General features: G+C 41.5%; 1 protein-coding gene and 1 non-coding gene across 12 annotated transcripts in view; one reads left to right on the top strand and one right to left on the bottom strand.

Moving 5' to 3' along the window:
* TRNAC-GCA lies at window positions 913–984 on the bottom strand. The gene has a single exon. It is a non-coding gene; the product is annotated as a tRNA-Cys (tRNA).
* TCERG1 (transcription elongation regulator 1) overlaps window positions 2,084–11,156 on the top strand; it is a 51,894-nt gene continuing 42,821 nt past the window's right edge. For all 11 annotated transcript variants that reach the window (XR_001295919.2, XM_005683104.3, XM_013965667.2 and 8 more), the window contains exons 1-3: window positions 2,084–2,167; window positions 8,230–8,455; window positions 10,527–10,679. Coding sequence is in view for 10 of the 11 variants with exons in the window: in XM_005683104.3 (XP_005683161.3) it covers window positions 2,109–2,167; window positions 8,230–8,455; window positions 10,527–10,679 (438 nt within the window). In the remaining variant the exon portion in view is untranslated. The remainder of the gene's footprint in view (window positions 2,168–8,229; window positions 8,456–10,526; window positions 10,680–11,156) is intronic.

The raw sequence follows: 11,156 nt of genomic DNA, 5'->3' as shown, positions 1-11,156 counted from the left end.
CCTGACAAGTTACTTAACTTCTCTGTGTCTCAGTCTCATCTATAAACTGTGGCTGTTCATAGTACTCAAATCCTAAAAAGCCTTTTTAGGAGGCCTAAAACAGATAATACCTGGAAAGTAATTAGGACAGTGATTGGTAGAGGCAGTTTGTTGTTGTTTAATTACTAAGTCCTGTCTCACTCTTTTGCCACCCCATGGACTGTAGCCCTCCCAGGCTCCTCTGTCCATGGAATTTTCCAGGCAAGAATACTGTAGTGGGTTCCATTTCCTACTCCAGGGTATCTTCCTGACTCAGGGATTGAACCCATGTCTCTTGATCTCCTGCATTGGCAGACAGATTCTTTACCACTGTGCCACCTGGAAAGCCCCTGCTGCTGCTGCTGCTTCTAAGTCACTTCAGTCGTGTTTGACTCTGTGCAACCCATAGAGGGCAGCCCACCAGGCTCCCCCGTCCCTGGCATTCTCCAGGCAAGAACACTGGAGTGGGTTGCCATTTCCTTCTCCAATGCATGAAAGTGAAAAGTGAAAGTGAAGTCGCTCAGTCCTGTCCGACTCTTAGCGACCCCATGGACTGTTGCCCACCAGGCTCCTCCATCCATGGGATTTTCCAGGCAAGCCCCTAGGTCTGAGGAAAAAAATCTCTATCATTAGCTTAATATTTTGGGCTCCTTAATGGTGGAATTCCTCTTTATTGTGCCTTTGAAACTCCAGCATCCGAAAGGTTTTTGTTTTTAATAAAAAGTTCAATAAATATTCAGAATTCCTCCTGGGTATTAAAAGTAAAAGTTAAGTCGCTCAGTCGTGTCCGACTCTTTGTGACCCCATGGATAGTAGCCTACCAGGCTCTGCCGTCCATGGGATTTTCCAGGCAAGAATACTGGAGTGGGCTACCATTTCCTTCTCCGGGGGATCTTCCCAACCCAGGGATCGAACCTGGGTCTCCTGCATTGCAGACAGACGCTCTACCGTCTGAGCTACCAGGGAAGTATTAGGGTACGCTAATTTTACACAAGTATACTTTAAAATTGAAGGACATATGGTTTAAATTATAAATTGCCAAGACGTTTCCTTCCCCCAACTTAATAGAGCAATTTGTAACACTCATTAGCCTGCAACTAATTATTGAATACAATTTAACAGGTATTCTTGTGGTTAGTAATACATCATTTAATAACACGGGGGAGCCTGGTGGGCTGCAGTCCATGGGGTCGCGCAGAGTCGGACACGACTGAAGCGACTTAGCAGTAGCAGCAAACTGGTGGCCCCTTGCTGCTGCTAAGTCGCTTCAGTCGTGTCCGACTCTGTGCGACCCCATAGACCACCAGGCTTCCCTGTCCCTGGGATTCTCCAGGCAAGAACACTGGAGTGGATTGCCATTTCCTTCTCCAATGTGTGAAAGTGAAAAGTGAAAGGGAAGTTGGTCAGTCGTGTCCGACTCTTCGCGACCCCATGAACTGCAGCTCACCAGGGTCCTCCGTCCATGGGATTTTCCAGGCAAGAGTACTGGAGTGGTGGCCGCTTAGGACTCTAGATTCTAAAAATCTGGGAAACAGCTCGTTTCTACAACAACCCTGTGATTGGTTTACCGGAGACCCAGGTCGATTTTTGATTGGCTCACTCAATAGAAATGGTCAAGGCCCGAGCCAATATGACCGGTACGAGGACAACGCCGCTGCTACTGCTAAGTCGCTTCAGTCGTGTCAGACTCTGTGCGACCCCACAGATGGCAGCCCGAGGACAATATGGCCCCACATTTGGCTTTCCTGGAAGCCGACAGACACGTGGCTACCTCAGGCCTAGCCGTACGTGGGAGGACCTAGTTACTCTAACCTCGAGAGGGCGCCGGCGGCTCCTCGTTGCTAAAGTCTCGTTTTCCCATAAAGCCTCTGAGCAACCAATCAACTGACTGTCTCCATACCGCTTTTAAAGTCGGCGGGCCCTTTCACCAATAATAAGGCAGACACCACCCTCACCTTGGGGATTGATGGAGAGTTTGACCAATCACCTTACAGGTCTCTGCTATCTCCGCCTCTCTCTCGCGGGATTGACGATCCACCCGGCCAATAGGGGACGCCCAGTCGGCGGGTGGATGAAAGCGGCCCTCTGTAATGGCGGAGCGTGGTGGGGACGGGGGAGACGGTGAGCGATTCAACCCCGGGGAGCTCAGGTAAGGGCACTGCTCCACCTTACATCTTGGCGCTCTGGCGTCCCAGGGGCTAAGCCTGCTGCGCGGAGAACCGAGGTGGAGGGTGGGCTGAGGAGGCGCGGCGGCTAAGAGCCGGGACCGCATGGGGTTGGAGAAGGGGGAAGGGAAGGCGGGTTGAATGAGGGAGCCGGGCCGGGTCTCGGCCGCGGCCTCCTGTGGGTTCTCGGGGCGCTCATTTCCGTTTTCGTGGGGGCCCAGGCGCCCCTAGCAGCTTGCGGCCCACAGGCTGGGCCCGGGGTTCCCGCTTTGGGGCCCCGCCTCAGACGCAGTCCGCCTCCGCTTGGGCGGCCCTCAGCCTGACTCCCAACTCGGCGCCGCCGCGGGCCCAGTTTTCCTCCCTGAAGCCCTCCATGCCGCGGGGCAACTCCTCGGCGTCCTGGCTCGGCCTTCTTCACGTCCTCTGCCGCCTTTTGGTGTCCCCGCTTCCGCCTGGTTCCTTTTTGCCCACGTCGCTTGCTTTCCTTTAACTTCACTCGGCCTCCGTTTCTCTTATCGTTTGATCCCTTATCCCGAGTTTATGAGGAGTAACAATAGCGGCAGTCATTTGTTTCGTTCTTCCGAGAGCCAGAGAGCCCTTTTCTTAGTGTTTTCTCTTGTGATCCTCACACCCACCTTTTGGAGTAGTTGCTCTTCTCATTTTGCAGGCCCCGGAGCAAGAGCCACCTTCAGTTAAGTGACTTGCCTATCCTTCAGGTGAGGAAACTGACGTAGAGCCAGGTGTCTTTGGTAGAGTCTGGGCTTCAGAAAGTGGCTTGAACGCCGGCAGCCAGGCTTGGGATCCTGCACTTTTCTGTCCTCCTCCCTTCTAGTCGTCTGCCCACGCTGTCTCCCTAAGGACGGCAGCAGTGACCTTTCTCGCCCTGGTTTCTGGGCTGCCTCTGGAATTTTTAATTGTCGTGGAGAGAAAAATCTTTAGTCAGTGGTTTTTAAGGAAAACGAGGTACAGAGCTTTACGTCTGTTTGATACTGTCTTTTTCTTGGATGGAAAAAAATGGCATTTCAGATGTTTAGTCTCCATTCTAAATAGTGCCCGTTGACATCCTTTGAGAATGAGGAAGAGTAGAATAAGTTATGAGGACTCTAGCATTGTCTAGAGCTCCAGATAAAATTGTATAAGGAAACTGGGTATTGTTACTGAAGTTTTCAGGAGGGGAAAAAGCATGTCTTTGAGAGGATGAGTTGTCACAAAAATTTTTAGTTTGGCAGGAATAAAGTCTTATTTCAGGGATGGATCTCAAATCTTTTAAACCCCACGTGTATACTTCAATACTAAGTGATCACAGTGCGTTGCCAGGGTCGTTAGTATTAGTGATGAAAGGGTTATACCTGATTCTGATCTCCAGAGGTACTTAAGCTAGCCTTATGGATTGATTTGGAAACATTACTTTGCATTTAAGAGAGTATCTTACTTCAGTTTTACAGTGAGTAGCCTTTTAGATTTTATTAATAGTAAGTGTAGACACTGCTGCAAAACTGATTTGAATAGTGCTTTAAATTAGGTGTTCTCTTGCAAATGTTTCATACCTTAACTTCTGGGGTTGGAAATTCCTTCCACAGCATGTGGTACAGACTTTTATTTTAGCATTTCTCATGTTTTAAGAGAAATTAGTTTTTTGTGGCCTCTGATGACAGAAATTGGGGCTTAATTTTTTGTTTTTGTATTCTGAATATATGTCATGGTGTTGTCACTGTCATAGTGCCTCGCGAATCAGGTTTTCAGGTATATATATTGTAAATAAATTGTTATAGGAGATTTAGAGATGGTCCATTTATTGGACTCACATTTATTGTGTGCTATATAAGAGTCACGGACCTAGGTGCTGGCAGTAGTCTTGAACCAGACTAAAATCCTTTGTCCTCCAGGAGCTTCCATGCTAATTAAGATTGATCTAAATTTCAAACTAACCACATCAGATGAGGAAATCAGCCTACAAGTGTGAAGAGATTTGCACAAGGTCACTGGGTCCGGATTAAGACCTAGGTTTCTTCACTTAGTCTACTTTATAATTTGCCTCCCATATATCAGCATTTAAAAATTTTTGCTCTGTTGTGCCAAAGTATTTGCAGTCCTCACCATTGGGAAGATTACATATCTAGATATAGTACTTCGAGGGAAATAATTTGTTCTTGGAAAAAAATTTTTCTGCATTTCTGTTCATGCGTGTATGCTTCTATTTTCATAAAGATCCAAAGTGGTAGGAATGCGAATAATCCACAATAAGATTTATTTGGAGATCCAAATACCTTTCTATTCCTTTATGAGTAAGAATCATTAAGATAACTTTTAGAGTCACGTTGGTACAGATACTTTACCCAGGGCCTTTATTTACTTATTAATGCTTTATGACTTATGACAAGGTGCTTGTCTGAATTTCCTCAACTGGGAATAAGAATATGCTGGTGTTAGCACTAACTAACATGAAACAAGTTCTTTTTCTGTGCTATAGTTTCCTCTGTAAAACCGGTGCCAAACTTATCTCATTGAGTCTTTGTGATGATTGAAAGACTTAGTACATGTACTAAGTACATGTACTTAGTGCTTAGTACATAATGTCCCTATAAATGTGCTTGGTATAGAAGAAATACCTAGGGTTCACTCTCATTATTAAAACAGTAATTGAACACCTGGCTTCTGGGCTCTGAGTGGCATCAGTATACTAAGGAGAAAATACTAGTGAGTATAGGTAATATAAAACTAAGTAAGTGTGGATTTTTCTTCATAGCATTTACCTCATAGTTGTAAACTCAGATTGGGTAATGAGATAGAAAGGTGGTGGGAGAGACTAAGGTGGGAAAGAACTTGGAGCTTAAACTGAAGAATGAGAGAGTCTGTTACATAAAGCTCTGGGGAAGAGCATGCCAGGCAGAGGAAACAAGTGCAGAGGCTTTAGGGTAATAAAGTAGTTGATCAAAAGGATTAGAGTCTGTAGAGAGATCAGCAACGGCCAGGTTATATAGAGCCTGCTAATAATGATTATAATAATATTAACACTGCTACTAATATTAATACTGTTTTAACAAGGTAATTTTAGTAGTCACTAAATTATGGGTTTTGATTACTACTGTTACTATACTGATGTTGTAGTAACAGCAATAGTAACTAATAAAAATGTGCTGAGCACTGTTCCAAGTACTTCATTAGCTTCTTTAACCCTTCACTGCAGGTAAGGTTGTTGTGATAAACTGCATATAAAGAGCTCAGCACATGTGCTATACATATCTGACATTAGAAAATGGCAACTTGAGGCTGTCGATAGAGGAAATTATGTGAATTTTGCTACCATTTTCACTGCAGACATTTGAAAGCATCTGCCTTTTCAGTTAGAGTACTATGCTAGGTTTTGTGGGAGAATGAAAGTAATGGTGGTTAAAATAGTTCACTGTGTCACAGGTACCATCCTAAATGTTTCACGGGGATTATCTTATTGAACAGAGAGAGAGGTTTCATTTCTGTCCCCAGTGCCCCTCACTTAAATCTGAGTATATTCAGGCTCAGAAACTATGTAAGAAGCCTGAAACAGAAGGCAGAGCCCTGATTTGACTTCCCATGGTTTTAGAGCCTAAAATACTTAAGTTATAGCTAGAAAGTGTGACATTCAAAAGAAAGAAATAATGTATAGCTGAAGGCTGAGATGGAATATCTTTCCTTGGTGAAGATTTTTCCTGTCCCAAAGGTTAAGACATTGCTTCGGTAACAGTGACCATCAGCCTTTTGGGAGTGCGTATAATTTGAAAAAGGCTGATTATTGTTTCTGCAGTCATTGCTTTTAACTCATACTTCTACCATTGAGTGTAGGATGATTTGCAGATTTGGTGAAATGTGTTTGGTATAGTAGTTCTGGATGTGTTTACAATCCTAGTGCTCTCCTAGAAGGCAAATTGGTTATTCTACTAGGATTTTTTTAAATGTCAGAATTGAACTACAATGTGGAAAATTTAGAGAAAGATGAAAGGGTAGTCTTAAGCACAGGGTTGAAAAATGTAGGAAAGTTGGAAGAATCTGGTGAGGCCAGAGTGTCAGAATGATTATTATCAGATGCACATGAGGATATAATGGTTAATCTCCTGAGCACTGGAATGTAAATTTCATGTTTATAACGGAGAGAATTATTGTAGCTACTAGGTAGACTGTGGCAGGTGCTCAGTAAATTCACAATGGTATATTATAGTAAAGCTTTTTATAAGATTCTACATACCCTATTTATAAGGTACAGTATCACCTACATACTCATTGGTGCATTTAGCAAATACTGAGCCCTACTATGCTGCTGCTAAGTTGCTTCAGTTGTGTCCGACTCTGTGCGACCCCATGGACTGTAGCCTACCGGGGCTCCTCCGTCCATGGGATTTTCTTGGCAAAGGTACTGGAGTGGGTTGCCATTTCCTTCTCCAGAGGATCTTCCTGACCCAGGGATCGAACCCAGGTCTACCTGTGTTGCAGGCAGACGCTTTACCCTCAGAGCCACTAAGGAAGCTCTTTTTGAGCCCTACTATGGGCAGACATATGGGCAGGCATAAATAACTATGTGCTGGGGATATAAAGGTGAACAGGACAGACAATTCTTGCTCTAAAGGGGCTTACATAGCATGGTGTAGTTTGTAAGAGCCTTTCGCTGGTGTTTGAATACTGTCTTTACCACTGAACCAGCTGTGTGGCCTTGGACAAGTTGTTTTACTTTTGTGTGCCTTAATCTGTAAAGTGAGGTTGATAAAATCTATTTCAGAGTTATGTTGATTGTGTGAATGCTAAGTTGCTTCAGTTGTGTCCAACTCTTTGTGACCCTGTGGACTGTAGCAGGTCAAGCTCCTCTGTCCATGGGATTCTCCAGGCAAGGATACTGGAGTGGGTTCCCACATCCTCCAGCAGGAGATCTTCCTGACCCAAATCTTTAATGTCTCCTGCATTGGCAAGCCGGTTCTTTACCACTAGAACCAACTGGGAAGCCCAGTAAGCACTTGGAAGAGTTAAAACATTATTTAAAAAAAAGCACTTAGGAGATAAAGAAAACCATCTAATGTGATATTGCTTATCTGTTTGAATGCCATGGAGGAAATAAAGGTGTTTAGCTAGAGATTGAGGACTGGGGTGGCGTGCAGTGTACAGAAGGGCATTTCCTTCTATATGAGAATGCTAATTATGTCTTAAGCTGTTAGCCTCCCCTGCTATAAAAACATTGTGTTTAGAAGTAGTTTCAAGATTCCAAAAAGTCGCAAAAACAAAAATAGTATGCTTAATGTTAATATTTTACCTATTCTCCTTTGTTGCTTGGTCACATATGTGCTCTCTGTTACTCTGAACCATTTGTGGTAAAGGGCCACACACAGCATGGCCCTTTACCTCTAAATACTAGAGTGCTTGTTTTCTGAGAATAGTGATCTTCTCTGACGGACAGCGCGGTTACCTACTTTGTAAATTTGCACTGATAAAATGTAATCTTTTGTCTTTATTCCAGTGTTGTCTGTTAATGCAGGATGTTCTTTATTGTATTTCTTCCCTCTAGTTTAGTATCCTGTCTAGAGTTGGAATTGTATTGTCATGTCTCTTGGGCTTCCTTTAATCTAGAACATTTCCACAGCCTTCCTTTTTTCTTCTTTTTATAACAGCATTTCTGAAGAATATACTCCTGCTCCCCCCTTGGTTAGAACATTATTTTGTGTTTGTCGAATAACTCATTATTATTATGTTGAGGTTAAACATTTTGCTTGGAATAGGTGGTATTGTGTCCCTCTCAGTTGTATTAGGTCAGTTTCTCTATTCCATAGTGTTTTGTTTATCCTTATTTCTGTTGTAAGAAACATGTGGGAAGATACATTAAGACCATGCAAATAACCCCCTCATTTCCTCCTAGATTTGGTGTCCATTGATCATTCTTACTGATGCACTCTGCTACAGTGATACAAAATGATGAGTTTCCAACTCTGCTTGCTCTTAAGGGCTTTAAAAATTTGATGTAATCAGAGTTCAGTAGCTATATTTTTCTTACTTTGAGAAAGAAAATTTTATTCTTTGGTTTCCCATACAGGATGGCTCAACAGCAGGCCTTGAGATTCCGAGGCCCAGCTCCCCCACCAAACGCAGTGATGCGAGGCCCACCACCTCTGATGCGACCTCCTCCACCTTTTGGTATGATGCGAGGCCCTCCTCCACCACCTCGGCCCCCATTTGGACGTCCCCCTTTTGATCCTAATATGCCACCAATGCCTCCTCCAGGAGGGATTCCTCCACCTATGGGCCCTCCACACCTTCAGGTAAAGAATGTAGAGATAGCTATTTCTTTGTTGAGGTTAGTGTCAATAGTATGTATGAGTTTTGGTTTTAAAACTTGTATTCTTGGGTTTATAGGAGAATGAGAACTAAAGAGAACATCTTTATACTAATGTGTTGCTTCAAAAGCACTGATAATGATAATTCATATGGAAATTCAGAATGGAAATTTATATGGTGATGAAAAAATATGTATATTAGGATTGAATAAGGTAGTTCTAACTTGCTTTCATCTCTGGCCATTGTCTTTAATAATCTTCTTTATGGGAAATGATATTTGAAAGCTTATGTGTAAAGAGAGCGACGTTTGTTTTCAATGATACATATTACTAATGAGTTTAAATATATCTATATATATCTATATATTCCTGAAGAATTCTTTCCACGAATGATCCCTAGTATAGAATCTAGAATGTGACAATCAGCACATTTTGTAAGCACAGTATTTGAATTTTTTTCCTTTCCCAGGAAAAAATATAAGTGTCTCAGTTTTAGAAATAGAATTTTTGTGAAATTTCCTCAAATGGAAATTTTCCTAGTGTTTTAACCGGAAGCATATATCCTTCTTTAGTGAAGTTATGAAGGTATCAACTCTCAAATACCTACTTTTGAGGTTATATTCTTTTTGACTATTTGAGTTTTCTGTTTATTTAACCTGTTCCGTTCTGAAACCAAATACAGTAGTATCACATGCTTCCTGTTAGTTTAGATAATCAAGAATGAGTTTACTAAAAATAGAGATAATGAGGTACTATTTAAGTGATGTTAGTGCTGATAGAATTGTATTTATGGCAGAAACACCAGATTTTAGTACTTTGCTTATTTTGTTACCTTCCTAGAATAACAGCCTGTCCCTCCTTTCCCCCCAGCCCTCTTAAACAGTTGAATGGTTTTATATTTTCTTTAGAATTAGAATACGAAGTAACTTTTTGACTTGTTGACTGTGGTATAACTTGTTATAGGTGAATTTATTTTGTGCCTTTAAGAGTTAAACCTCCTTGTAGAATATTATAAAATGTAATGGGTTAATGTAACCCTCTAATGGAAATATATCAGATGTTGTAATGGGATGCTTCCTAATGTGATGCTTTTTTTGGTCTTGATGGACTATTGTGTGATTTTACATTAAATCCAAATAATTTTCAGATAACTTTCACATTATTGGCATTGTGCCAATTCCATTATCCAGATTAAGATGCTTTGGATAATTAAGTTCTAATGTTACTTGTAGATTATAGAGGAAATCTTTTAATCCCTGTTCAAAATCTGTTTTCAGAATTGCAGACCTTTTTTCTGCTTTAGTGAGTAAGATATAGCAGTTACAGTTAAATTCTTTGATTCAGGATCTTGGGTTGAGTCAGTAATCATTGAAGGAATTATGAGGGCTAGTGTTGAATCAGTGGTGGTTTCAGGAGATTTATTTTTCTAATTGTAATATATACCATTTAAATTCTTCTCCCAAAAGTAAAGTGAATAATTATTTTACTGTATCTTTTAAACTTACTAATGTTAGCATCTTTGGTGAGCTACATTATTATTATTTGAAAACTGGGAAATAAATGTTTTCCTAGCTAATAATTTTTTTCTTATAGGAAAAGAGAATAAAAGGTTAGGTATATCTGATTTTTCTTTTTAAGTTATTACTTGTTATTTGTAAAATAACATTTCTCTTACAGTTTTTTGGTTCCTGTTGTAGGTGAGCTGTCAAGGCATTGGGCGGCTGGTGTTAAGAGAATCAGTTTTTTTCTTCTGAAAGTAATCTAGTGCCCAATATATGAACTAGCAGTTAAGGTATAAATAATAAAGCAAAACTCACCTATAATTCTACAACCCAGAGATGACTGTTATTAGTATCTTGACATACTTTCTTCTAGTTTGTTTAGTAATCATTTTTATTACAGAAAAACTTTGCTTACACAACAACTTAGGTAAATGTATTTGAATTGACTATAAAGCTAATATCTCTTACAGTGCCTTACCTTTTGGGTAGAATTTAGTAATAATTTGAAGGAAAAAAGACAAACACAAGTGACATTACTTCTTGTGAATTAACAGAGACCACCTTTCATGCCTCCACCCATGGGAACCATGCCTCCTCCTCCTGGTATGATGTTTCCACCAGGAATGCCTCCTGTGACTGCTCCTGGAACTCCAGCACTGCCTCCTACTGAGGAGATATGGGTTGAAAATAAAACTCCAGATGGGAAGGTAAATTATGAAATGTAGTTAGGTTGTTACCTTCTTGGTGACAGAGGAGTAAAACCTGGGAGTTTGGCAGATTGAGATCAGTGACTGTATCCTTGCCAATTAAGAATGAAACTCAAGTAAGCCAGGGTAGGGCGGGACTCCAGGAAAGGTTCACTTGATTGGACTTTTGCACAGACATGAGGTGGCCTGGAGCACCTTCATAGGTTTGCCTGTGATTCTGAAACCTGTGTTTTTAAATACACACCTTAGGTCCCCTAACAGTTCTCAGGTTTAGTGATTACTGGGAGAACTCACAGGACTCAGCAGGTAGTTGTATTTGCAGCTATGACTAATTATAGAAAAAGGATACAGAGCAAAACCAGCAAAGAAAAAAAGGTGCATGGGGCGTAGTCTGAAGGAAACCAAGCACAAGCTTTCAGGAGTCCTTTCAGTTGGAGTCTCATAACAGTGTGTTTAATTCCTGTGCCATGGAATTGT

Source organism: Capra hircus, chromosome 7, assembly GCF_001704415.2.
Source record: "Capra hircus breed San Clemente chromosome 7, ASM170441v1, whole genome shotgun sequence".
In the NCBI taxonomy this organism is placed as follows: Eukaryota; Metazoa; Chordata; class Mammalia; order Artiodactyla; family Bovidae; genus Capra; species Capra hircus.
The sequence above is the reverse complement of the archived record's forward strand: the minus strand, read 5'-3'. Positions and strand labels throughout refer to the sequence as shown.